The 23,735-nt window shown below is 34.2% G+C and overlaps 1 protein-coding gene and 1 long non-coding RNA gene across 5 annotated transcripts in view; one reads left to right on the top strand and one right to left on the bottom strand.

Moving 5' to 3' along the window:
• The first annotated feature begins 752 nt into the window (after positions 1-752).
• Positions 753-3,108, top strand: LOC134200769 (uncharacterized). The gene is made up of 3 exons (XR_009975821.1): positions 753-1,173; positions 1,297-1,448; positions 2,503-3,108. It is a non-coding gene; the product is annotated as an uncharacterized LOC134200769 (long non-coding RNA).
• Positions 3,109-7,060: 3,952 nt separating this feature from the next.
• LOC101739587 (calbindin-32) overlaps positions 7,061-23,735 on the bottom strand; it is a 198,297-nt gene continuing 181,622 nt past the window's right edge. Inside the window, exons 4-14 of one of the 4 annotated variants that reach the window (XM_038018144.2) lie at positions 23,453-23,542; positions 22,406-22,492; positions 20,786-20,842; positions 20,134-20,217; positions 18,849-18,904; positions 15,652-15,697; positions 11,277-11,288; positions 10,528-10,584; positions 9,859-9,930; positions 9,399-9,582; positions 7,061-8,617 (exon numbers count right to left, since the gene is read on the bottom strand). In XM_038018144.2, the coding sequence (XP_037874072.1) occupies positions 9,430-9,582; positions 9,859-9,930; positions 10,528-10,584; positions 11,277-11,288; positions 15,652-15,697; positions 18,849-18,904; positions 20,134-20,217; positions 20,786-20,842; positions 22,406-22,492; positions 23,453-23,542 (714 nt within the window). In that variant the 3' untranslated portion in view covers positions 7,061-8,617; positions 9,399-9,429. Of the gene's footprint in view, positions 9,583-9,858; positions 9,931-10,527; positions 10,585-11,276; positions 11,289-15,651; positions 15,698-18,848; positions 18,905-20,133; positions 20,218-20,785; positions 20,843-22,405; positions 22,493-23,452; positions 23,543-23,735 lie in introns of all 4 variants that reach the window. The other 3 variants (XM_038018143.2, XM_062674388.1, XM_012689715.4) reach the window with 3 other exon arrangements.

Below are 23,735 nucleotides of genomic sequence, written 5' to 3'. Positions count from 1 at the left end.
GACCCACTGATAAGATCCGCCGAGAAACTCAGTGGGCTGTGTCCGTAGGTTAATTTACTCGCCGAGCCCATCGTCGCAAGCAATTATTTATGTATTATAATAATATTTCCTATTTCCATCATTGTTTGGGCCTTATTTTCTGCCCTTATTTAAATGGGGAATGCTATGAAAATTTCCTGCGAGGTGACTTAATATTCAAAATCACGTATTTCAATATAAAATATGAGCTGATAGCCGAAAATCGGGTATTTTTTATAAAAAAAACAATTAAATTCAAATAATCTATAAATCGGCTAGATTTTGGATAGGTTGTTTCATAGTCAAATCAGTCAGAAACTAAAGCTACACGCCCATAACGGGAATAGGTCGACTTAACCTGTACCTAACCCTGTATTCATGTGTATGACACGTCTTTTATAACCGTCAACGTTATGCCACCTTTTTTAATACATAAACTTGTATGATAATTATAAAGTTTTTAATTTTATTTTTATCGAATACTACTACTAGGTATCATCAATTTTGCAGACCTTGCAAATGTACCCGTCTCTAAATAGGATTTTGTGAGATAGGAGCAAACAAACAGATGCCTAGATGGTAAGAAATTATTAGATTTCCATTTTCTTCTCAATCGATAATGACGTTGACCGGCCAGACAGAACTCTGTCAAACTTTACTATAATAATATCGATTGTAAAAACCATTGATGACGAAAGTGTTCGTAAAGGGGGAATATCAAAACACACTTACAAATATAAACATTTAATAACAAATACTATATTATACATTTTCAACATTAACGGTTAAACAGTGTCTGGCAATGGGAGAATACAATATAAAACCATTTATTAGTTATATTAAAATAATTGGGAACAAATCACCTCACGGTCAATTAGCCATAAACTAGGATTCCCTGTACTATGGGAACTAAAGGCTGGTATACATTAAATACGTTAAAATTTATAATCAAATACAATATACACATAATATGTCGAATATATGAATTTCTGGCAACATTAATAAAAAATATGAAAATGCATATTTATTCGCAACCTCAATTTTAAATAGCTTGTACTTCTGCGTTTTTTTTAGAGTTATTCTTAATTTTTCATGATCCATGTGTAAATCAACACCGAGGAACACGATGCAAGGAGAAGGAAGGAGTATATAAAGGTTTTAAATTTTGCATTATTGAAATTAATTTCACGAGATTTCTTCTAGAAATAGTACTTACGATTAGATTGAAAATATTTTGATTTCGCCTTGGCTATTGTTACGTTGAATTTAATTTTATAGGCGGAGTTGTACGCACCACGACCTTCGATAAACGATCACCATTTTACCACCATATCCATCACAATGAAAATATTGGTGCTCATCTCGAAACCAGGTGGAAGCCTCAATAACTGTATCATAGAAACTGTTGTCCTACGTATGCATCGTGGCAGGTTCGTTATTAATTACCCAGTAATTACGCATACACACAAAGATAAGTGGTATGGTACATTGTAGGGCCTCTTGTGAGTCCGCGAGGGTAGGTATCACCACCCTGCCTATTTCTGCCGTGAAGCAGTAATGCGTTTCGGTTTGAAGGGCGGGGCAGCCGTTGTAACTATACTGAGACTTTAGAACTGATATCTCAAGGTGGACGGCGCATTTACGTCATAGATGTCTATGGGCTCCAGTAACCTCTTAACATCAGCTGTAAGCTCGTCCACCCATCTAAGCAAAAAAAAAGAAGATAGGTTTGATCTTCATGGCACGATATTAGACTGGAATTTGTTCGTCAAATTACAGGGAGTATAATTCTACATTTGCCACAGGATTTGAACCCGGGTCGGGAATCGCGAAATACAGGACGTTTGAACGTTAAGTGTTTGCTTCTTCAACAGTTCATATCGACGCTTGAAAGGCAAACGTGACTAAGCGACAATAACTGCTTTATACATAAATGATAATGATAATTTGAAGTCGTCGTGGCCTAAAGGATAAGACGTCCGGTGCATTCGTGTTGAAGCGATGCACCGGTGTTCGAATCCCGCAGGAGAGTACCAATTTTCCTAATGAAATAACAAATGTTCACGATTGACTTCCACGGTGAAGGAATAACATCGTGTAATAAAAATCAAACCCGCAAAATTATAATTTGCGTAATCAATAGTGATAGGACCTCTTGTGAGTCCGCACGGGTAGGTACCACCACCCCGCCTATTTCTGCCGTGAAGCAGTAATGCGTTTCGGTTTGAAGGGTGGGGTAGCCGTTGTAACTATATTGAGACCTTAGAACTTATATCTCAAGGTTCGCATTTACATTGTAGATGTCTATGGGCTCCAGTAACCACTTAACACCAGGTGGGCTGTGAGCTCGCCCACACATCTAAGCAATAAATAAAAAAATTATAGTCTATAACCATATTCGATGCGCAAAAAATATATATTTCTAGGTCTATTAAAATCATTTCAATCCTACAGCTAGATTCGTTAACATATAATTTTTTTCAGGTATTTCAACTTTAAATTAGTCTACTGTAAAGTTCACGTATTGTCGCTTCGATATGGACAATTTTTGACGGTTATAGCTAACTATGAATTCCATGAAACTTTAATTCACATTATACCACATCCCTGTACTGTGATTCTTTAATTAAGGAAATAGGTATGCCGCATCCGAATCGTTCTTATCTTGGTCATGTTAGCGCGACATGACACTTAGAATAATCATATAACTCAAGAACGGCTGAACTGATTTGGCTGAAAAATTTTATCACGTTTCTGTGGGATGTGACATAAAATGTGGTATAACAAAACGCAACAGATATGGAATAACAAAACGCAACTGACAGATAAACGTAATGTAGTTTATGGTTAATTATAGTAGAATTTTGAAGTTGACCGGTTGATGTGTTTATTTCGAGTTTCGATTAGCTTATTGTGCCGATATAGGTAATCATTAAGAAAGCCATGCCGCGACCAACACGATCAAATCTTTCCCGACGAAACCGTAATGCAACTAGGATTCGAAACATTGCGAGTGAAAGGACAGAAGAAGAACAAGAAAATACTATAATAATAACTAAAATACATGACCAATAAATAATTATTAAAATACTTTCTTTTTTAATTTACATTAATTATCTAAATAAAAAATTGACCTTGATCAAAAGTCTGCTCATTTATTGCCTCTAACGCGGAACAAATTTCGCCGGGTTCGCTAGTTTAATTTAAAATGAAGTTATTCCTTTAATAAAACACCGTATATGAAATAGGAAATTTATAAATCATCAGAATCAAATTTTTTATAGCGACAATAACTCTAATAAATATTATGGTATTGTTATCATTTTTCATTGCTTATTTCGGATTTTTGAAGATAATATTTTCATTAAAACAATGTGCTTTTTGTATATTGCTTCGCGGCGTATATTTTAATAAAAATTTCGAATTGGAAAACAGCTTAAACGATGACTGATAAATGATAATTGTAAATAGACATGCTTTAACAAAAATCGACTTCTAATAGAAAAAAATATAGTTATATTCCAAAACAAATTAATATACACTAAAAACAATAATTATCGAAATCGGTTGGCGTGATATTGAGTTATTGAGTTATTCATTTATTTGTCGCACACGTACTTAATGCAAATTTAAGACTTGTATGGTTTTCTCGTGGCTACCATTATCAGAACTGGACAAAATAGAAATGGGACCACACGGGAAGCTTTCAGGGGTCAGCTTTCTAATAAAAAAAGAATCATCCGAATCGATTCACCCAGTCAAAAGTTATGAGGTAACAAACATAAAAAAAAAACATACAATCGAATTGAGAACCTCCTCCTTTTTTGAAGTCGGTCAAAAATACAGTTTCGTGAATCTTTGTGGCGAAATCGATAAGACGTTTGGTATGCATCATATCCGTACAAGTGTGCCGTGGTTCGATCCTGAGGCAAGTATTATTTTTTTCTAAAAAGTTTTCGCATTAAAATGCTTTTTTTTTCTCTTCTTTAAGGTAGGATAGCGGTTGTTAATTACTCCCATGACCATAGATCACTGTGTGGGCTTTCAGTTGTTTAAAGAAACTGGCAACGAAAATCTTAATGTAAACTTTGTAAAAGTGTTAGTTACATAAATGCTATACATACATATATTATATTAGTTATACAATATCTTTAAAAGCAATTCTAGTTTGCATACATTTTATATATTTCGGAAATCTATGTATGTGTACAGAATTACAACGAATATTGTTAATAAGTTCATTATTACTAATTCTTAAAGGTAAAACTGAAGGAATTTTAATTTATTACAACTTTTGAGGGAAACATCGGAATAAAGGAAGCATAGAATATCAAAGAAACGCAAAAAAAAACGATTTTTTTTTAATACTAAAACTAAACATTACATAGCGACACACTTATTTTTATTAAAAACGAAACGCAATTATCGTCTTGTTGCAAGGAAAATATTTCTTAATGTGTTTGCAATCTACGGACATCAGTTTTGTATCCTGTATGCGAAAAGCATTCGAGAAAATTAAATAGGTTTCAATGTTAGTGTTTATTTAATCTATAATAATCTATTCTGTGTGTACATTACTGCATCTCTTAATTCTCTTAATAGTCTGTGGTACAGTACCAAAAAAAAAGTCTGTGGTACGTTGAGCCGTATGCTATTTCGTCACTCGCAAGAAGTACCTACACTATTCAGAAGTAAACTATTCAATAGTAAAAATACACTATGTTTTATTTAGATAGAAATAAGGAGCACACTGTCTGTATCTCAAGAAGTATCAAGTAAGTCGTGTAATTTCAGAGATAGCTCAAAAAGTTACCATATTTAAATTTCCAGCCAGCACAATTCACTCTGTTTATAATTGTTACATACAGTTTTTTCCTGACTCGTACATAAAGACAGTTAGTTCTCCTTAGCTCTATCCTTCATAATTACATTGTAAGTTGAAACTTCAGTTAGCACTGCATCAAATCTTTCTGAAACATCAAATTTGTTGAAATGTCAAACGTCAAAAATTTTACATTACTAAGGAATTCGATTACATACTTAGGTAAACCTAGATTGTTTAAATCATAAAGTATCAAATTTAGTTAGTCTGACACATTCTTGCAAGCTCCACTGCTTTTTATTAAAATAAAATTAATTTATTGATTTTCAAGTAGGTATCTATAAGTTGAAGTTTAGGCATGTAGTTATTATGAATTAGCATTTGTTTAGGCCTGTTTTTTATACACAAAACATTAATTAATAATGATAATAGTATTGAATTTTATACACGGAAACTTTTAGTAGTGAATCGAAAAAAAAATTATAAGTGTGTTCGTTTTTTTTTTTTAAACATAATTATTAATTAATAAATTTAATGATACCTGACCAATTTTCAACCCATCGTTCTCTAACCTCATTAGGTATTTACTTAAAGATTGCCTCTTTTAACGCTGTTTCAAATTAGGCCTCACTGAGATGGAACATAATAATATACTGTGTACATTAATAGTATTACTGTATTTGGAGCGATAGTTATCTTAGATGATTTAACTGTACTGTTAAAAGTGGGACCTTACAACTCATATCTTAAGGTGGGTGGCGGCATTTCGTTATAGATGTCTATGGGCTCCGGTAACCAGTTAACACCAGGTGGGCCGTGAGTTCGGCCACCCAACTAACCAATAAAAATATTTAAGCTACACTATCTCAATTTAATTGCAAGTATTCTATCATTTGTTATTTTCACTTACGTCACGAAATTACAAATATTCGACCTCATAAATACTTTATTATAGAATAGGAACATTATGGATATTATTTTCAGCTGATGATCCGTCAACTTTATAAAAATAAGAAATTTAAAAAAAAAAATAAAAAAAAATATTTAAAATTTATTAACTTAATTAAAATTATTAATTTTTTTTATTTTCAAATTTAGTTCCAAAATTCTCATGTTAATATTAAGTTCACGATTATAATATATATTATAATATAAAGCTTAGTTAAGTTAAAGACATTTTTCTACTAAAAATATATCGAAGAATTCGTAGAATTGGGGAGATATATTTTAATCGTATTCCATAAAGCTCTTTCATCGTGATAAGAGTTTGTTCCGGCTTACAAAGCTTTATCGGATAATGTGATTTCGAATCACACGTAAAAAAAAATTTGCCCGAAATTAAGGATTTTAATGCTAGCACGTATTGTAAATAATTTCTCTACAAGTACAGACAATAAGAAAACAGTTAGGTAACAATTTATTAATTGCGTGTCAAACAATTTTTTTATTCAGCAGCTGTTGAAGAGCTGTATTGCCAATGATTGTTTTGGAAAAATTAATAGTTCTGTTCGGAATGTCAAAAAACACAAAGGGAAAATGTAAATATACTACGAATATAAACCTTGAGGTGCCCATGATTTTGGTAGAATTTCGATCATTACGGTAACACGGCTTTTTTCAATACAATTTGATTGATATCAAAATATATATAATAGTAGGCAGCGGCTTGGCTCTGCCACTGGCATTGCTGAAGTCCATGGGCGACGGTAACCACTCACCATCAAATGGGCCGTATGCTCGTTTGCCTACAAGGGCAATAAAAAAAAGCCGAGCTACGGTAATGATCGAAATTCCACCAAAATCATGGGCACCTCAAGGTTTATATTCAAAGTGTGTTATAATTAACGACATTTTATTTTTGGCTTATTTAGTTTAAAAAAAAACTTTTAAGTTGATATCCATAGAAAAAGCAATTGGAATTGTCTTCGTGGTATGTACGAATTCAGTAAGGTGCATTTAGGTAGTGGATTTAAATTCAATAAAGACATTAAAGATAAGAGATGCAGACATACTTGTGTTCGGAATAAATAACTTAACGACATGACCGTTTAAGAAATCGTTTTAAAAAAAAAATTAATTTGCGGAGAATATTTTTGAATTGTTTTTCAATAATTCACAGATAATGTTGTTTTTTTTTAATGTGCTGAATAGTTCTTTTAATGAGTAAGTATTCAAGGAGTTAGAGATAAAATTAATTAGCCTTTTAAATAATGAAAAATATTATTGTTTATTAAAAAATATATATATTTGGCAATTTCTTTGGCATTGCGGGTACATTAACATTAACTAACATCGAGATACAAAGTTTTAACAATACAAGCAGTTCGACAAAATCAAATGGATGGATGTCTTCATGAAATCGATTTATGTCATTTATGCGGTGGAATCTCAATTATAATACAATATCCGAAGTATGTACGACGTTGATTGATTCGACCATAAAAGTAACTAACTCGACTAACTTTCACACAAATATTAAACGGTTTTTAATAATTCACAGCTACATTAGCACATTAAATTTTAGAATGAACCGTCATGTCGACGACCCCTATTGAATTTACTATCAGAGCCACTACGTCTCACCCGTGAAAGTCATCATGCTTCGTCATTCTGGGTAAACACCTTAATCAGCTGAATAAACGGGCTGTGAGATGTTGCGCAAGGTGTAGTTTCGTTTCCTGATAGTTTGTGGGACATGTGTCCTGGGGTGGTAGTGAGCAGTAAGGCTTTCCGCAAGGTGGACTGACCAGGGCAAAGCTGCAATGGATTGCCCTCTGCACGTAAGCACCAGACGTAAAGCCGAAAAGAGTCGCATCGCGTTGTAAGAATCGCCACCAAAACCATGACGGTCACGATACCTTTTGCCAAGAGAGTGACGACGAACATCTCCCGTAATGTGGTGGAAAAAGATGGATTTCAACAAACAAAAATGCTGAAAAAGCTACTCTACATCTAAAAAGTTTCACTTCAAAATTATGAGATTTGTGAATGCGGGATTTGAAAACTATAGAGGCTAGAAATAAGAAGCACCATTTTAGTGTATTAAAAAGTGTCCGCTGAAACGGAGCCAATCAAGATGGCGCCACAGTAGCAAGTGGAGAGATTTTTAAAAACAGCGCCTTATTTATACTACCACACTTCACTTCAACCCAGCACACTTCACTCTGCTTAAAACTGTTTTATTCATATAATTTCCTCACACTTGCTACACTAGCTAGCGCTATTTCGGTGAGTTTACCAAAAATAACTTACTGTTTATAGGTGAACACTTTTTCAACTTGTCCCCTATACAGGATGGTGCTTTTTAGGTCTACCCTCCATATTGAAAACTTACTAAATTGCTTCGTTTTCAGACTACCTCCATTAAATTTTGTCTTACTGCTTGCAAATAAAATACACAGTGCATACACACAGTCGCTTACGTTATCCAAAACAACATTAACTTTGTAGTGTTACAAGCAACTACAATTAGTTATAAATAATTAATGATTATATATACGTCATTACTGATCGCGTTTTAAGATCACAATATAATAAATAGAATTGTTAATTGCATGTTCAAAACTCGTGTCGTTAAATATTTAACTTTATTTTTAGAACGAAATGATTGTCACAACAAATAGGGGCTACGTTTTTAAATGTATTAAAAATATTGTTAATTTTAAATCTTCGTCTTAACACTCGGATTACAATACCGAAAAACAAAATCGCTTAAAATCACAACACTTATGACATTTCCGCTGGTTGTACCGCACGAAAACTGCTCTAGATGATTCCCTATTAAAAAAAAAATCGTCCTGAAATTCGTTTTGTCATCATAACGACCATGATCTCGGGTCACGTCATATAAGATTCAATAAGGGGAAAGCAGTTTAAGTCGAAGAAATTGAAGGAATACCCAATGGCGTTTATTTGGCGTAACTATACTTGAGACGTTTGAACTCATATCTCAAGGTGGGTGGCGCATTTACATTGTAGATGTCTATGGGCACCAGTAACCACTTAACAGCAGGTGAGCTGTGAGCTCGTCCACCCGTGTAGGCGATAAAAAAATAAAATCGTTTACGTTTTTCAAGACAACACAACTTGAGATGACAGACAACATCGAAGTGTTTTTTTTTTATACAAAAAAAATCCCGAGTTTTCGCCATTCAAGAATCATTAGTTTGTTGGAGAGATACCGGCATCGTAAAATAGAAAAAGGTTATGTTCAGTGCGCTAATTGCGAGTTTTTTAACGTTCTCGATAACGTAAAAGTTAACTCTTAACGTTTATGCTATCGAGAGCGTTAAATCTGTCTTCAACCAGACCACAGCCATAATAAACAAGAGAATAAATCGAAAAAACACTTTAAATTCTGCAGCTCGCGAACACCGAAGGAAATGCTATAATATAACGACAATAATAAACGCATAGTTAATTCATGAAATTAGTTTTGATTTAACGTGTTTTAAAAGAAGCTTAAAGTACCTCTGCGGCTTTAAAGCTTTCTCGGTTAACCTTTGGGTATTTCTACAATTGGCTTGTTACAAATTCGAAATTTAGCCGGTAAGCATACGGGACGGAGTGGTGACAGTTTTCATGTTTGTTTACGGCGTGACGACCTCTTCTTCCTGGTTGTGCTTCGCGAGAGCCAGTAGGATCATGGTCAGCTGCTTTCTGCTGATCTTCCCTTCGCTGCTGTATTCGACACCTTGGAGGATGGTTTCCTCGAATTCCAAAAGGTCTTGCGCGTCGTAATCCTGAAACGAACGCAGGACGCTTTCATCAAAACAAATCCTTCTTCTTATTTTTTAATTTTCAATATGGCAATCGTCTTTTTGTGATGCCAATGTGGTCAGTTTTGATTTTTTATATAAAACTTCAATGAAGTTTGATTTACTTGAATATGTAATATAAATTGAAATGAAATTATAATTAAATGATTCAAATTATTTATAAAAAAAAATAATCCTACTTTCTTTTTCTATTTTTAAAACTATTATTACATAGTTAATAATTTGTTAATTAAAAATTACCTTTTTGACTAATTCTAAAAGATCTTTCAGGAATCCTCGTAGTTCTTCATTCTCTATTGAGCCGTTGTTATCCTGAAATATTATTTAAAGTGTTACTTTATTTTATTAAATCGTGGCAAAAAGACAGGACTCCGAGCGGAGTGTTCCAAGAAACTGTTTGAGGTTATCCCGCCATTTTTATTTTACCATCGCACCAATTGTCAACGGGACGAATTTTATTTAAACTACTTATCCGTTCTACATTAACAAAGATCTTCTTTGCTACGACTGGCTACGACTGGTTCTGTAAATAACACGTTAAATACAAATGCTCCCTGAACGCTGCTATGACACTTCCAGTTTTAAAAGATCTTTCAAAATAATTTCGAGACAGAAGACATTTAAACCTTTATGGTGTTAAACTTATGAGACATTGATCTAAATTTTTGTCATTGGCCAGTGTCGTGGACACACTCATAGTTTAAATAGAACTAAATCGATTTTAGATTAACTTTGTGACGTGCTTACCTAGAATGGAACGAAAATAAAGGAAAAATAATAAGGAAAAACAAAACGGAATAAATAAAGATAAAAAAAATATTCGTTTATTTACAAAATAAATAGCTTAATAATAATAATAGCTAAATAAAATATCTTAAATATCAATGACCTTAAACTATTAAAACTTACCCGATCGTATAAAGAGAACACTCTCTCTATGTCATCTTTCGTTAGCTTGGTTGCGCCCTGTAAATATTAATAAAAAATATAGGCTACCTAAATAGAAATCATATACGCCATTAGTGTTGTTTATAATTAGACAAAAGCTTTTAATGTTAGCCATAACATTTTATTAGTAATATTTAGATATACAAGTGAGGTCCGGTAGCGACCTTGCACGGGTGGCGATAACCACTTACGATCAGGTGGTCCGACTGCTCTTCTTCTCAACGTCAATAACAAGGAAACGCATTTGCAACGTTTTTATTTACCTACACTATTCGATGAAAACTATTTTCAGTAATAAAAGTTTAAATACTATTTGTAAGCTATTTAACTAAAAATTTATACGTGTTTATATGTATTTATTTTGTATTAAAAGCGTACTTATTGTGTGTATTTAAATAAAATTCTACGGCTATCCTTAGACTAAGTTAAAAAAATTCTTTAATAACGATACTGTCGAAAAGTTTAAAAAATATCACTTAGTTTAACTGACTACAGTGCTTATTTCATTTTTAGTTAAACTAACAGACAAAGGATTTTTTATCATAAGTCCTTCTTTATTTATTATTCAAGATAGGCAAGCGAGTTCATGGTTCATGTATTGAAAGGTAATTTAATATAGATTACGTATGGAGCCAGTGTGAATCTGCTGTACAGATTGTACCATTGAAATGAAGACAGTATCATCACAAAAGAAACGTGTGAGGACTCACCTCGATGCCCTCCTATGTGTGTGCAGTGCAAGACATAAGCATTAGTGTCAGACAGACAGACAAACAGACAGGCAAATAAACGATAGTGTTCATGCTACTGTAATTTTCTATAGAATCACTGTAAACACATTTTATATTTCAATTTTATTTGAGTTTTTAATTACTACGAGTTTTTTTGTAGTTGGCAACATTTGCGTGCTTTGGTTTTTAAAAAAAAAGTATTTTGTTATATTATTAATTCGATAATGATCGTCACGCAAGATCTCAGTATTTAATTGAATTGTTATTCAAATCAGTTAAAAGAGGTTGCGTGATTTAGATAACGCGTGCACGTGTTAGGCAGACATTCAATATTTGACAATAGCTGTTTATTTTTGCTAATTACCTACTGCAAGAATTGGTGTTTCATTTTAAATGTAGAAAAATATCTATATGCAAGGGGCTTTGGCTACCGACCAGATTACTTTTGAGCACAGACTCGTATATAAATAAAATGGAAAACAGTGATCCGGTCTCAATCTTGATCCTTAGATAGCGAGTCTTTTAGAGGCACGTTCAATTCCTCTGTGCCATCAGTGTACTATAAAGCTACCGATTTTTGTTAGTATTATAAATTAGTATTGACTAGTAAACCTATTTCGCTCTCGGAGCATAGTTTCAAAGTTGAAATGTCAAAAAGTTGTCAAATGTCAAATCGTTGCCTAACCGAAAAAGTTGCCACAAAAAAAATAAAAAAAATCGGAGTGATTTCATTTTTTCATGTCTATTTATCAATTATTTGTTTTTAATGCGAATGAGTCATTTTTAAGGTTTCAATGAAGCAAAAGCAAAAAAATGGGAAACGTACGATAGAAGAATTAATGAACAAAATATATTGTAAAAGGGTATCCATGCAAATTACGATTAAAATAATGTGTAGTACATTGTATTTTGATTAAAAACTAAATTCAATGTGGTAATAAAAACTATATGAGTAAATAGTAAGTAGTTAGTAATTAAAATAATTATCTGCTGAAGACTATTGTGATATAAGAGCAAATGAAAAAGAAGTATCACAAACGACATGCTTAGTATTTCGAAATAAGTAAAATAAGGGAAAAAAATAATACTTTGTGTACCTAATTAAGGCTACTTTTACGGTTTAGTCTCCAGTTTTTATTGTTATTATACATATTATTAGTGTACATATTAATGTCGACTGTGATTATGAAAATCTTAAAGTACCACGCAATAAATATTGCACATCGATATTTAGAAAGACAGTCGTCTAATTTTGTTTTTGTTGTAGAGCGTTAGCTGTGTGCGACGAAACACCAACGATCCTGTATCCATGGAGACTAATGCCGGCCACTGACATGCGCGCAAACATTCGTACAATGTACAATGTACAATGGATAGTCTCCATGGATTGAAGGGCCGTCAAACATTCATTCGCAAACCTAGCGGCTGTGCAAATGGGTTCGCATACTCAATTTGCGAACCCGTTTGCGCTTCCTCCTACACTTGTTTACGAATTTCTCCTCCTTTTTAATTCGTCAATAGAACATTGAAAAGAAAAAGAATTTTGAATTCTTTCCCAGACATCATTAACAGCCATGCTGTTTTTATGGGATTTCTTTTGATGAAGATACGCTAGACGTCACGAACTATGAAAATGGCGATACGTCCGTTACCTTCGCAATCGTCGGCGCAACTGGGCAAGCGAATGTGTGGGAGACTACGCGAAGGTTCGAGGTTCGCGCGCTTTGATGTCTGTTAAAAAACCGACACAGCTTGGAAAACCACGAATGCAGCGAAAACTTTGCATACTCATTCGCAAATGTCGTCCTACACTTGCGGGTTTGCGTGAATACGCATGTGAGTGACCGGTGTAAATGTCAATTAGGTAATGTGCGACAGATATAACGCTCTACGTAGCAAAAATTAACCGTCTCTTTCCCACGGTCGATGTGCAATATTTATCGCCGGGTACTGTACCTACCTATTCGATTCGTCGGATATAATATGATGACAAAAAATATATGCGAAAATAACCGTAAAAGTGGTTTTAACTAATCATATTTACGACTCGTGAGAAACGAAGACTATATTATTTAAATGTAATGTTGTATATCAAAAATGTTATTTTGTAATAATTCATCTGAATCACGATGCTTTTTATACGCCACGATTTTAATTATCAAAAATATGAACATGATATGTTCTTCTTGCAACAAAAAAAAATCGATTTAAAATTTTTATAATTCTCGAACAATTATCCAGATACAGATTGGTCTGATATAATCGACCAAACGAAAGCGTTATCTAAAAAGAATGTAAGTAGTTAATCGATTTTACGATATCGATACACAAATGCACTATATGTATAATTACGAAAAGTATTCAATTAAAAAAATTATTAATACGATAATAAAATAAGAATTAAAAGATCTGAAATAGTTATATTGAAGCTCTCTTTCGCTTACCATCAAGAGTTTCTTTTATTGTTTTTATTTATTTCGTAGATGGATGGACGACGTTGTCTACCTTTTTTTTATTGCTTAGATTGGTGGATGGGCTCACAGCCCACCTGGTGTTAAGTGGTTACTGGAGCCCATAGACATGTACAACGTAAATGCGCCACCTTGAGATATAAGTTCTAAGGTCTCAGTATAGTTACAACGGCTGCCCCACCCTTCAAACCGAAACGCATTGCTGCTTCACGGCAGAAGTAGGCAGGGTGGTGGTACCTACCCGCCTGGACTCACAAGAGGTCCTACCACCAGTAATCACGCAAATTATAATTTTTGCAGGTTTCATTTTTATTACACGATGTTATTAAAACCTGGTGGTTTCGGAGCCCACTGAAATGAGGTCGTACTCTTAATAGTATTGTATGTATATGTATAGTTGTACCACCATGCATAATTGAATATGCAGTTTCGAAAAGGGCACATCTCTGAAAATGTAAAATGTTCAGGAAATGAAAACAAAACTGATTATTTTCTAAAGCAGTGTAAAATTTAAAATATTAACTTTCGAGATTTATTTTAGTGTTAATTAGCAATTGAAAATTACTGGATTTATTATAAAATGGGCGTAGGTAAGCCTCAAAACTACATGTATATGAAAAAACGTATTTGACAAAATATGCGACATGTGCCCTTTTCGAAATAGCATATTCAATTGATCCTGACCGAAATGATGACGGCAGGGTTCAATAAATGATTTCCTTTTTTTTTAAATAAATATAGCAATAATTAGAGATTTTAAATTTTAAGAAAAATGCCAGTCAGACGATTCGAAACTAGCTAGAAAAATTACTATAATCTTGATTAGCCAATCGTGAATCTATCGAATGGTAAACCGTCGACGTCGCCCAAAGCACGTCATTACGGATCCATTAACGGTGCTTTTAGGCACCACAAGCACCTCGTCGAACCCGTCCCTTGCGACGAAGGGCTCGACGAGCGAACTAACCCATAGACACAGCCCACTGAGTTTCTCGCCGGATCTTCTCAGTGGGTCGCGTTTCCGATCCGGTGGTAGATTCTGCGAAGCACTGCTCTTGCTAGGGTCAGTGTTAGCAACTCTCCGGTTGAGCCCCGCGAGCTCACCTACAAACGTTAGGGCGAAGCTGAAATAGCCTCTCAAGGCTATCAGCATAGGTAGGAAAAAAAAAAAAGTGAATCTATTATAAACTTTTTTTTATATCATCATACCTATAATCGTCCCGTGTATACGACGAAAGATCATGCTTATATTGCGTAGCACGCTCGAAAATTACTGTGTCCTTAGTTAAATTTCCATAGAATTTCTGAGAACTATACGATTGACGCACGTGTTTGAAAGTGCTAACAGACGTTAATTTAAATATTGTTACACCATTAACCGACTTCAAAAAAGGAGGAGGCTCTTAATTCGACTGTATGTTTTTTTTATGTTTGTTACCTCATAACTTTTGACTGGGTGAATAGATTTTGACGATTCTTTTTTTATTAGAAAGCTGACGCTTCCCGTGTGGTCCAATTTAGTCCAGTTCTGATAATGGTATCCATGAGAAAACCATATAAGTCTTCAATTTGCATTAAGTACGTGCGCGAAAAATATATGAATAACTCAATAACTCAATATCACGCCAACCGATTTCGATGATTATTATTTTTAGTGTATATTAATTTGTTTTGGAATATCTTTTTTTTTCTATTTGAAGTCGGTTTTTGTTAAAGCATGTCGATTTACAATTATAATTTTTCAATTATTTTCGGTAATTAAAATCGTGGTGCGTATTTTTGTTACAAAATTAATGTGCCTCCTTTTTTAGTTTAACCAAGCAAGGATAATCTTTTGACAGAATGGATGTGAATTTTTTGGCGCGTAACGAACTGTCACTTACCTTGAACACCTGTCTGCAAAGGAAGTTCTCTTTAACTGGAAGTAATCTGTGGATGAGTTTTTTTTTTTTAAATATCTTATAAACATTAGACGAGTTGTTTGAGATTTTCCCTATTTTTATCATTGCACCCCCGCCACGTTAGCGGAGTTCAACCATAGTTTTTCGAATCACTGTGTTCATCTACAGTGCGTTTCCAAAGATCTTTCTTGCCATGTATCATCTGGATTTTCTCACAGATTTGCCCCCTTATCAACATGGTGTTTCCCGAGCGCTATGACATGTTCTGTTTCAGATGATGTTTGTGGGATATTTAGCAGTAAGCGAAGGCTATGCTGTGTTCTTGGCATTGCCAAAAATGCAAACAATGTCGATAAAAAACAAGTAGCATTATTATATTTTGTTAATTAAGAATCTCTGTGGGTTTAAATAAGATAGTGGTAGGTATACTGGTAGCTTTTTAATTGCTTTCTGGAGGTATACAAGTGTGGGAATATACCCCAAGCACCGGTCATCTCGTCGAATCGGTCGCTTGCGACGAAGGGCTCGACGAGTAAATTAACCCACAGACACAGCCCACTGAGTTTCTCGCCGGATCTTCTTAGTGGGTCGCATTTCCGATCCGGTGGTATATTCTGCGAAGCACGGCTCTAGCTAGGGTTCGTGTTAGCAACAACATCAGGTTTGAGCCCCGTGAGCTCACCTACTAGCCCGGTGACGCTGATATGATCTTTCAAGACCATCAGCTTAGGTAGGGAAAAAAAAGTGGGAATATGAAGCAATATCACTGGACGTGGTTTCCTGGTATCTTCGAAAATGCCCATTGAAGTACTCAACTCAAATAAACGTCATTTAATTGCACTCTAATCCACTTTCCATATAGCAAAGTAAGGAGTAATTTATAATATTTGGCGAAAGGTATCTACATATATATAGACAGAATTAAGAGTATGTAAAAATGTGTCTTTAGGCTTCGGTTTTTTCTTTAGCCTATATAGATCAATTTTTTTATAGCACGCCTTTTCCTATTAAATTTTTTTTATTTTTTTATTGCCCTTGTAGGCAGACGAGCACACGGCCCACCTGATGATGATGTTTACCGTCGCCCATGGACTTCAACAATGTCAGGAGCAGAGCCAAGCCGCTATCATTAAAGTTCAATATTCTACGCAACTTTTACCCGTAAAATTGAATATATTATCTTGGTAACAACACGATTCTCGTGAAACAACACGGTATCCGACATATAATTTAAGAAGTATAATGGGTTTTTTTTCAACGTAAACATTCCGGAAGCTCAAAGCCCTTTGAACACGTTTGGGGCACGAAATTAGTTTCATCCGTTTTCCTCGAAGATAGGTTCAATTAGATGTAAAAACATAAAATTATATACGAAAATTATGTTATATAATGGCGTACATATCAGCGAATAGTTTAATAAAGACAGTTACTGTCATGTCATCGGATTAACGAAGTCAAAGTCTATAGTGAGCTTATTAATCAAATTCAGGATTGACTCTACGATTGCATCTTTACTGTCTTTTCTACTCTTGAACTAGAATGAGAATCACTACGCCAGTGGTACATGAACAAAAGATAGAAGATTTAAGCTGACCCAAGTTTTTGTTAATATTTACACATCTTATTCTAGAAAGTAGACTGCTCGTAATTTCTATCTAAAAATCTGCTTCATAAGACATTCATCGTTGGACGTAATACTCTCACAGGTATTGTGTTACTGAATCATACATACAAAGTAATTTCAAGGTTTAATTAGGTTTTTTTTAGTTTGACGTTGAAAATACGAATGGGTTACTAGTCATTCTAGCATAACACGCAATGTACATTCAAAATCGGATAACACTTCGGATCAACGTTCCAGTGTGAGATCCAAGAGCTAGCAGCTAACCCATAGACACAGCCCACTGAGTTTCTCGCCGGATCTTCTCAGTGGGTCGCGTTTCCGATCCGGTGGTAGATTCTGCGAAGCACTGCTCTTGCTAGGGCCAGTACTAGCAACACTCCGGCTTGAGCCCCGTGAGCTCACCTACACACGTTAGGGTGAAGCTGAAATAGCCTCTCAAGGCTATCAGTATAGGTAAGAAAAAAAAAGCAGCTACATTTGTTTTACATTGCCGGCTAAGGGGTTCAAAAAACATGAAGTATTTATACCTGGCCAGGTAAAAGAATATTGTTATTCGTTTATTTTGAGACAGTGATATGACATTTTGGAGGAGATGACAAAGGGACGATTCTCCATCGAGCGACTGATATTGCTCAGTGGACCGACGGTCCGAATTTTTTGTTCCGAACTTGTATATATTCAGATATTGCGTATTCTACAATAGCTAATGCTACAACACAATCAAAGTTATTTTTACGGTTTAATCTCGCCTGTTTTAATTCTCGTTACATAATTTTTAATATTTCGAATATTTTACAGTTTCCGAGGTCTCTGCGTGACAGTAAAAAACGCGGGATTGAACTGTCAAAATAGCTATAATTATATCTGTGCCACGCGAATACCGAAAAAAATTAAAATACATTAATACGTGAAGCAAAAACTTTGGACTCCTTTTTACGAAAATTGTGCGGACGCAGGAGTATGAAAATTCCCTCACTTATAGAGAATGTTAATAATTTTTTTAATTATGCAAAAAAAAACATTAAGTCAATAAAAAAAAACATTACACACACTACCATGTATTTGACACACACACGCATTCATACTATTTGTTTATTGTCAAACTCTTCTTATTGCTTATAATCTGTGGTCAAATTGAGAATAGATTAAATATTGTTTGTCTTTATTAATATTTGTATAAAGTGTTGTAGTCTTAGCGAAATAATTGATTATAGAAGTCTACTAATTGATTATAATAGTATTTGACAATAGAATCATAATAGTGTACAAACTTATAATTTCAATTAATTATAGTCGAATTTCGACTACCGGGGGACCACTAGTATTATAGTAATATATTTTTATAATCGTTACATTTTCGAGAAACATTTTCTTGCACCCTATTAATTTCCACACTAATCATGTGAAGCGGTTTGATGTTTATCTGTTCCTGGTATACTTATTATAATGTCTATCCGAATACTTGATTCGCAATACGCAATACGACTTCCTGTTTTGGTATTTAATATATTAAACATATACCTATTATACTTATACCTATTATACTTATACTTACTTTGCCATTTCAGATAGTTGTAGTCTGCCGTCTTTGTTTGAGTCGAATACCTGTAACTGTTTAAATGATGAAAATAAATATAGTATTGTTACGATGCAGGCTTTTAGGTTGATGATGTAATGTTTCTCAAATTCGCGAATGGAGTAGTGTTAGTTGAGTTGCTTCAGAAATGTTGTGATTAATTATTATTCTAGTTTGACATAACATATATGTATATATGACAGGTTAAATAAAAATGATGGGCACAGGGGGCTCAGATGGATGTCCGAGATGGATTTTCGATTAATGCTGATTTTTTAAATAGGATCGGAATTTATTATTAAAGAACTTTACTATGAAAATAATAATAATTTGAACACTGCATTTAGAACATTCTGCCTATTTCTGCCGCAAGAATGCTTTCCAGTTTGAAGAGTCCGATAGCTATTGTACTAATTGATATTAGAATTTTACGCTACGAATTTTTTAGAATCCTAAGCGTGGGCAGCGGACAACAAGATCTTTTGTCAGTCTGACAAAAAAAAACATTAACTAAATATTACTACAATCGAGTACCTATTCCATTATTTATTATATACCAAATTAAAGGTAATATATTACTAGCACTATAAAAAAGGATATTAGGTATTATCGCTGAAAGCTATTTTTAACCGACTTCAAAAAAGGAGGAGGTTCTCAATTCGCATGTATGATTTTTTTTTTATGTTTGAGGTAACCTCATAACTTTTGACTGGGTGAATCGATTTGAAGATTCTTTTTTTATTAGAAAGCTGAAGTTTCCCGTGTGGTCCCATTTTAATTTAGTCCAGCTCTGATAATGGTATCCATGAGAAAACCATATAAGTCTTAAATTTGCATTAAGTACGTGCGCTACAAATAGATGAATAACTCAATATCACGCCAACCGATTTCGATTTCGATTCGATTTTTAGTGTATATTAATTGGTATTGGAATATCTTTTTTTTTTTCTATTTGAAGTCGGTTTTTGTTAAAGCATGTCTATTTACTATTATTTTCCAAGCAGCAACCGAAAATAAGAATGTACTGTAGAGTTCTTTGCCTTTGGACCTTTTTTTTTTATTGCAACAAAATTACCATTATTATTCGATAAATCAGATACTTGCATCTGAACCTGTATGAATAATAAATGCATACACGTTTTCTAAAATATACCTAAGTAGGTACATTAAAAAGCTACAAAGCAACTGGTATAACTTCACTATTTTCACTATCTACAGTGCCAACGAATTTCTACTGTACACGTTATTAAAAGATTATAGGTACCATTGTATCGGTGTACTCAATCAGCTTATCTTCAGAGACGTCGTTGATTTTCTTCGCTTCTTTTAATAAGTCACGTAGAAAATTCTGAAAGATTAAAAAAAAATACGTTAACGACCCGTGATATGTCGTCATTTTGATTGTAAATTTGTCGGCGCGCCTTTGATTTAGATGTCGGAGGGGAATTTAAAAAAAAAAAACGTGTCGGTCATTGCGACCATTGCACGCCACTGTACGCTGTAATTAGTGGTTAGTAGTCAGATATCAGTATTATCTATTGGGTACTAGTAGTAGTAGTAGTAGTAACCGTCGTCTCGAGTTCAAGAAAGTAAAATTACACCTAAACACGTTTCGAGGCTTTTTATGTAAATAAAAAATTCAACCTTATGTATCTATGTAGTGAGTGCATTTTTGTTACTCTTGCTTCGGAGTCTATGAACTAGATAATGAATGTAATTTTGACATTAAGTGTAGAGAAAGGCTTCATTATTAATTTGCAGCAGAAATAAGCAGGATTGCAGAAAATGGCGTCATTACACAGATTATATCTACATAAGTCTTTTTTGTGATTGAAAGGACAAGGACAGCTGATCCCACTGTGTTGAGAACCTATTGAAATCTGAAAGAGAGAGAGAGCGATATTTCAAATTTCTACCTTGAGTTCATCGGCCTCGATATAGCCGCTACCGTCGGTGTCATATTCCCGCCAAATCTAGAAAAAAATTCAGATTGAATTTATTAAAAGATAAATGTTATGTAGGTATTTATGTTACATTCATTCATTATCATAATATCATTATTACCAGCCGAAAGACGCAATTAGAAGATCACAATACAGATCTTTTAAAATAATAATACTATAACAAAAAAATACAAAAAAAAAATACATTCGTTTGAGTGAAATGATTTAACAGGTCAGGTTATTTTCAATTGATTATTTCCGTCAAAAATAATTGCCTTGTTTAGTGTTAGTGAATACTATTGTATATGTACTTTCTCATACTGTTTTCCGGGTTACTATTTTTACTGGTGGTAGGACCTATTGTGAGTCCGCACGGGTAGGTATCATCACCACCCTGCCTATTTCTGCCGTGAAGCAGTAATGTGTTTCGGTTTGAAGGGTGGTGCAGCTTTTGTAACTACACTGAGGCCTAAGAACTCATATCTCAAGGTGGGTGGCGGCATTTACGTTGTAGATGTCTATGGGCTCCGGTACTCACTTAACACCAGATGGGCTGTGAGCTCGTCCACCCATTTATGCAATAAAAATAAGAAAAAGATGAATAACTTAATAACTCAATATCACGCCAACCGATTTCGATGATTATTACTTTTAGTGTATATTCATTTGTTTTGGAATATAACTATATTTTTTTCTATTTGAAGTCGGTTTTTGTTAAAGCATGTCTATTTACAATTATTATTGTTATTATATTGTTTCCAAAGTTTCGGTTACTATACAGTTTCTTCGCAGTCATCTGTGACCAAGGAAACTGTCCGAAATTTATTGTTCGGAACTTGTATGTACAATGCTTAAAAATTCACATATAGTCTGTTCTAGGATCCTCCTTCTCCTCCTCGGTTATGGTTACGGTTACGCGTGCGTTTCGGTTTGAAGGGTGGAGCAGCCGTTGTAACTATACTGAGACCTTAGAACTTATATCTCAAGGTGGGTGGCGCATTTACGTTGTGGATGTCTATGGGCTCCAGTAACCACTTGACACCAGGTGGGCTGTGAGCTCGTCCACCCATCTAAGCAATAAAAAAAAAGGGAATCTTAATTTGGGGCCATATGAGCGTACGTGATTTGTTCTCACTTATTAATTTATTAAAAGTAGTTTCATTTGAATGCAAATGAAATTGATAAGCAAGTTCCGTTTTCACGTCACAGCGTAGGTATAAATTACCGAAAATAATAATAATCGACAAAATCTTAATCGAAAGGCAATGCACTTAAATCTTATTATTATCGTAGGTATTAATATAAGAAACTGTGTCATTTGTAACAATAATTTATTTATCTTTGAAAAACAACGACAATCCGTGCTTTATCGTATTGCGGTCTTGCATATTTTTGGCGAAATCAATCACGTGCTCCTCAAAAGCGGTATGGCAATTGTTCCATACCTGAAACTTGGACTTCATTTGGCGATGGGATCTAATACACAATTGTATAGTACTTGTAGTAGAGACAGAGGCTGTTGGTTGTATCTACTCGTGCAGGCTCAAAAGACACATTACCGATAGGAGAAATATGAATAAAAAAAATTGTTACCTTCATGAATTCGACACTGGATTCGAGTGGATTATCAAACCTAAATAGCAGTAGAAAATTCTCCTCCATCGGTAGCAACTGCGCCAACTGAAACAAATTAATAAAAATTAGTTTGCAAGGTTTTTTAATTTTATCACGCTTTTCATTAGATTCGCGTGTATTTATTTTTGTACGTGGTAACGTAATTAATGAACTGTAATTATCATTAGCCACATCTGCTCACGACATAACCAATCCAAATCTAAGCTAGCAGGAGGGAGTCTGGAGATCAGTAACACATGCTTTTGATTCAAAGCTGAAGCCTCAGCCTTGAATCAAGCCTGACTTCAGCTGTTTCAAAGGCTAACAAAATAAATTTTATTAATTAATTTATATACCTTTAAGAGAGAAATAATTTATACTTTATAGTTCATATTTACTAGTATAACACTATATACATACCTTTAAGAGAGAAATTAATAAATATTATTTTTAATATTATCATCAATTTGTGTCGAAAGTTTTCTCACGCATCATAGACTGATGACAATGCAATAATTTTATAATATAATAATCGGCAGGGTAGAAAAAAAAGACGAAATTAATTGTTAGTTCGATTTGCTAATAAGCGTGTTTTTTTAAACTAAATACGTGATTTATCTTGGTTTCAAAATGCTTACATTAGAAAACCAAATGGCTTGCTTTAAATTGGTAGGACATACAGAGACCTTGCACGGTCGACTTACTTTTGCCACGAAGAAGTCATGAGTTCAGGTTTGAACAGCCCTACAGCAGCTATAAAATCCAAATGGGCCAACGACTTCTCATCTCAAAGTGGCATGTGAGGTTGCACGTGGGCCTTGACTATGGCCTAACTGCTCAGTGTAATAAAAAAAAAAAACTAAGGAACAATTTAGGCATGTTTTAAACTTGCCATATTTGGAGATATTTGCTTTGAAGGGGACTGTATAAAGCTGTAATATCGAAACGTTTGGTGAGTATCCACGTAATCAGAGTAAAACAGAATCGATGTACGGAGAAAAATAACTTGACAACAAAAATACATACTTCTCGGATATCAATTTTTCCGTCTTGATTGTCATCGTAAGCCTCCATGAAGCATGCCTTTAGCTCCACCAGCATTTCATCAGACACCGCCTGCAACCAAAATAAAAGCATATTTTAACATCTTCTGTTCGTGGATTTGAATAGGTGAAACTAACTTTTTTTTTATTGCCTAGATGTGTGGACGAGCTCACAGCCCACCTGGTGTTAAGTGGTTACTGGAACCCATAGACATCTACAACGTAAATGCGCCACACACCTTGAGATATAAGTTCTAAGGTCTCAG

This window comes from Bombyx mori, chromosome 20 (genome assembly GCF_030269925.1).
Source record: "Bombyx mori chromosome 20, ASM3026992v2".
NCBI classification, from domain to species: Eukaryota; Metazoa; Arthropoda; class Insecta; order Lepidoptera; family Bombycidae; genus Bombyx; species Bombyx mori.
Note: the sequence above shows the minus strand (reverse complement) of the source record. Positions and strands in the feature narration are given on the sequence as shown.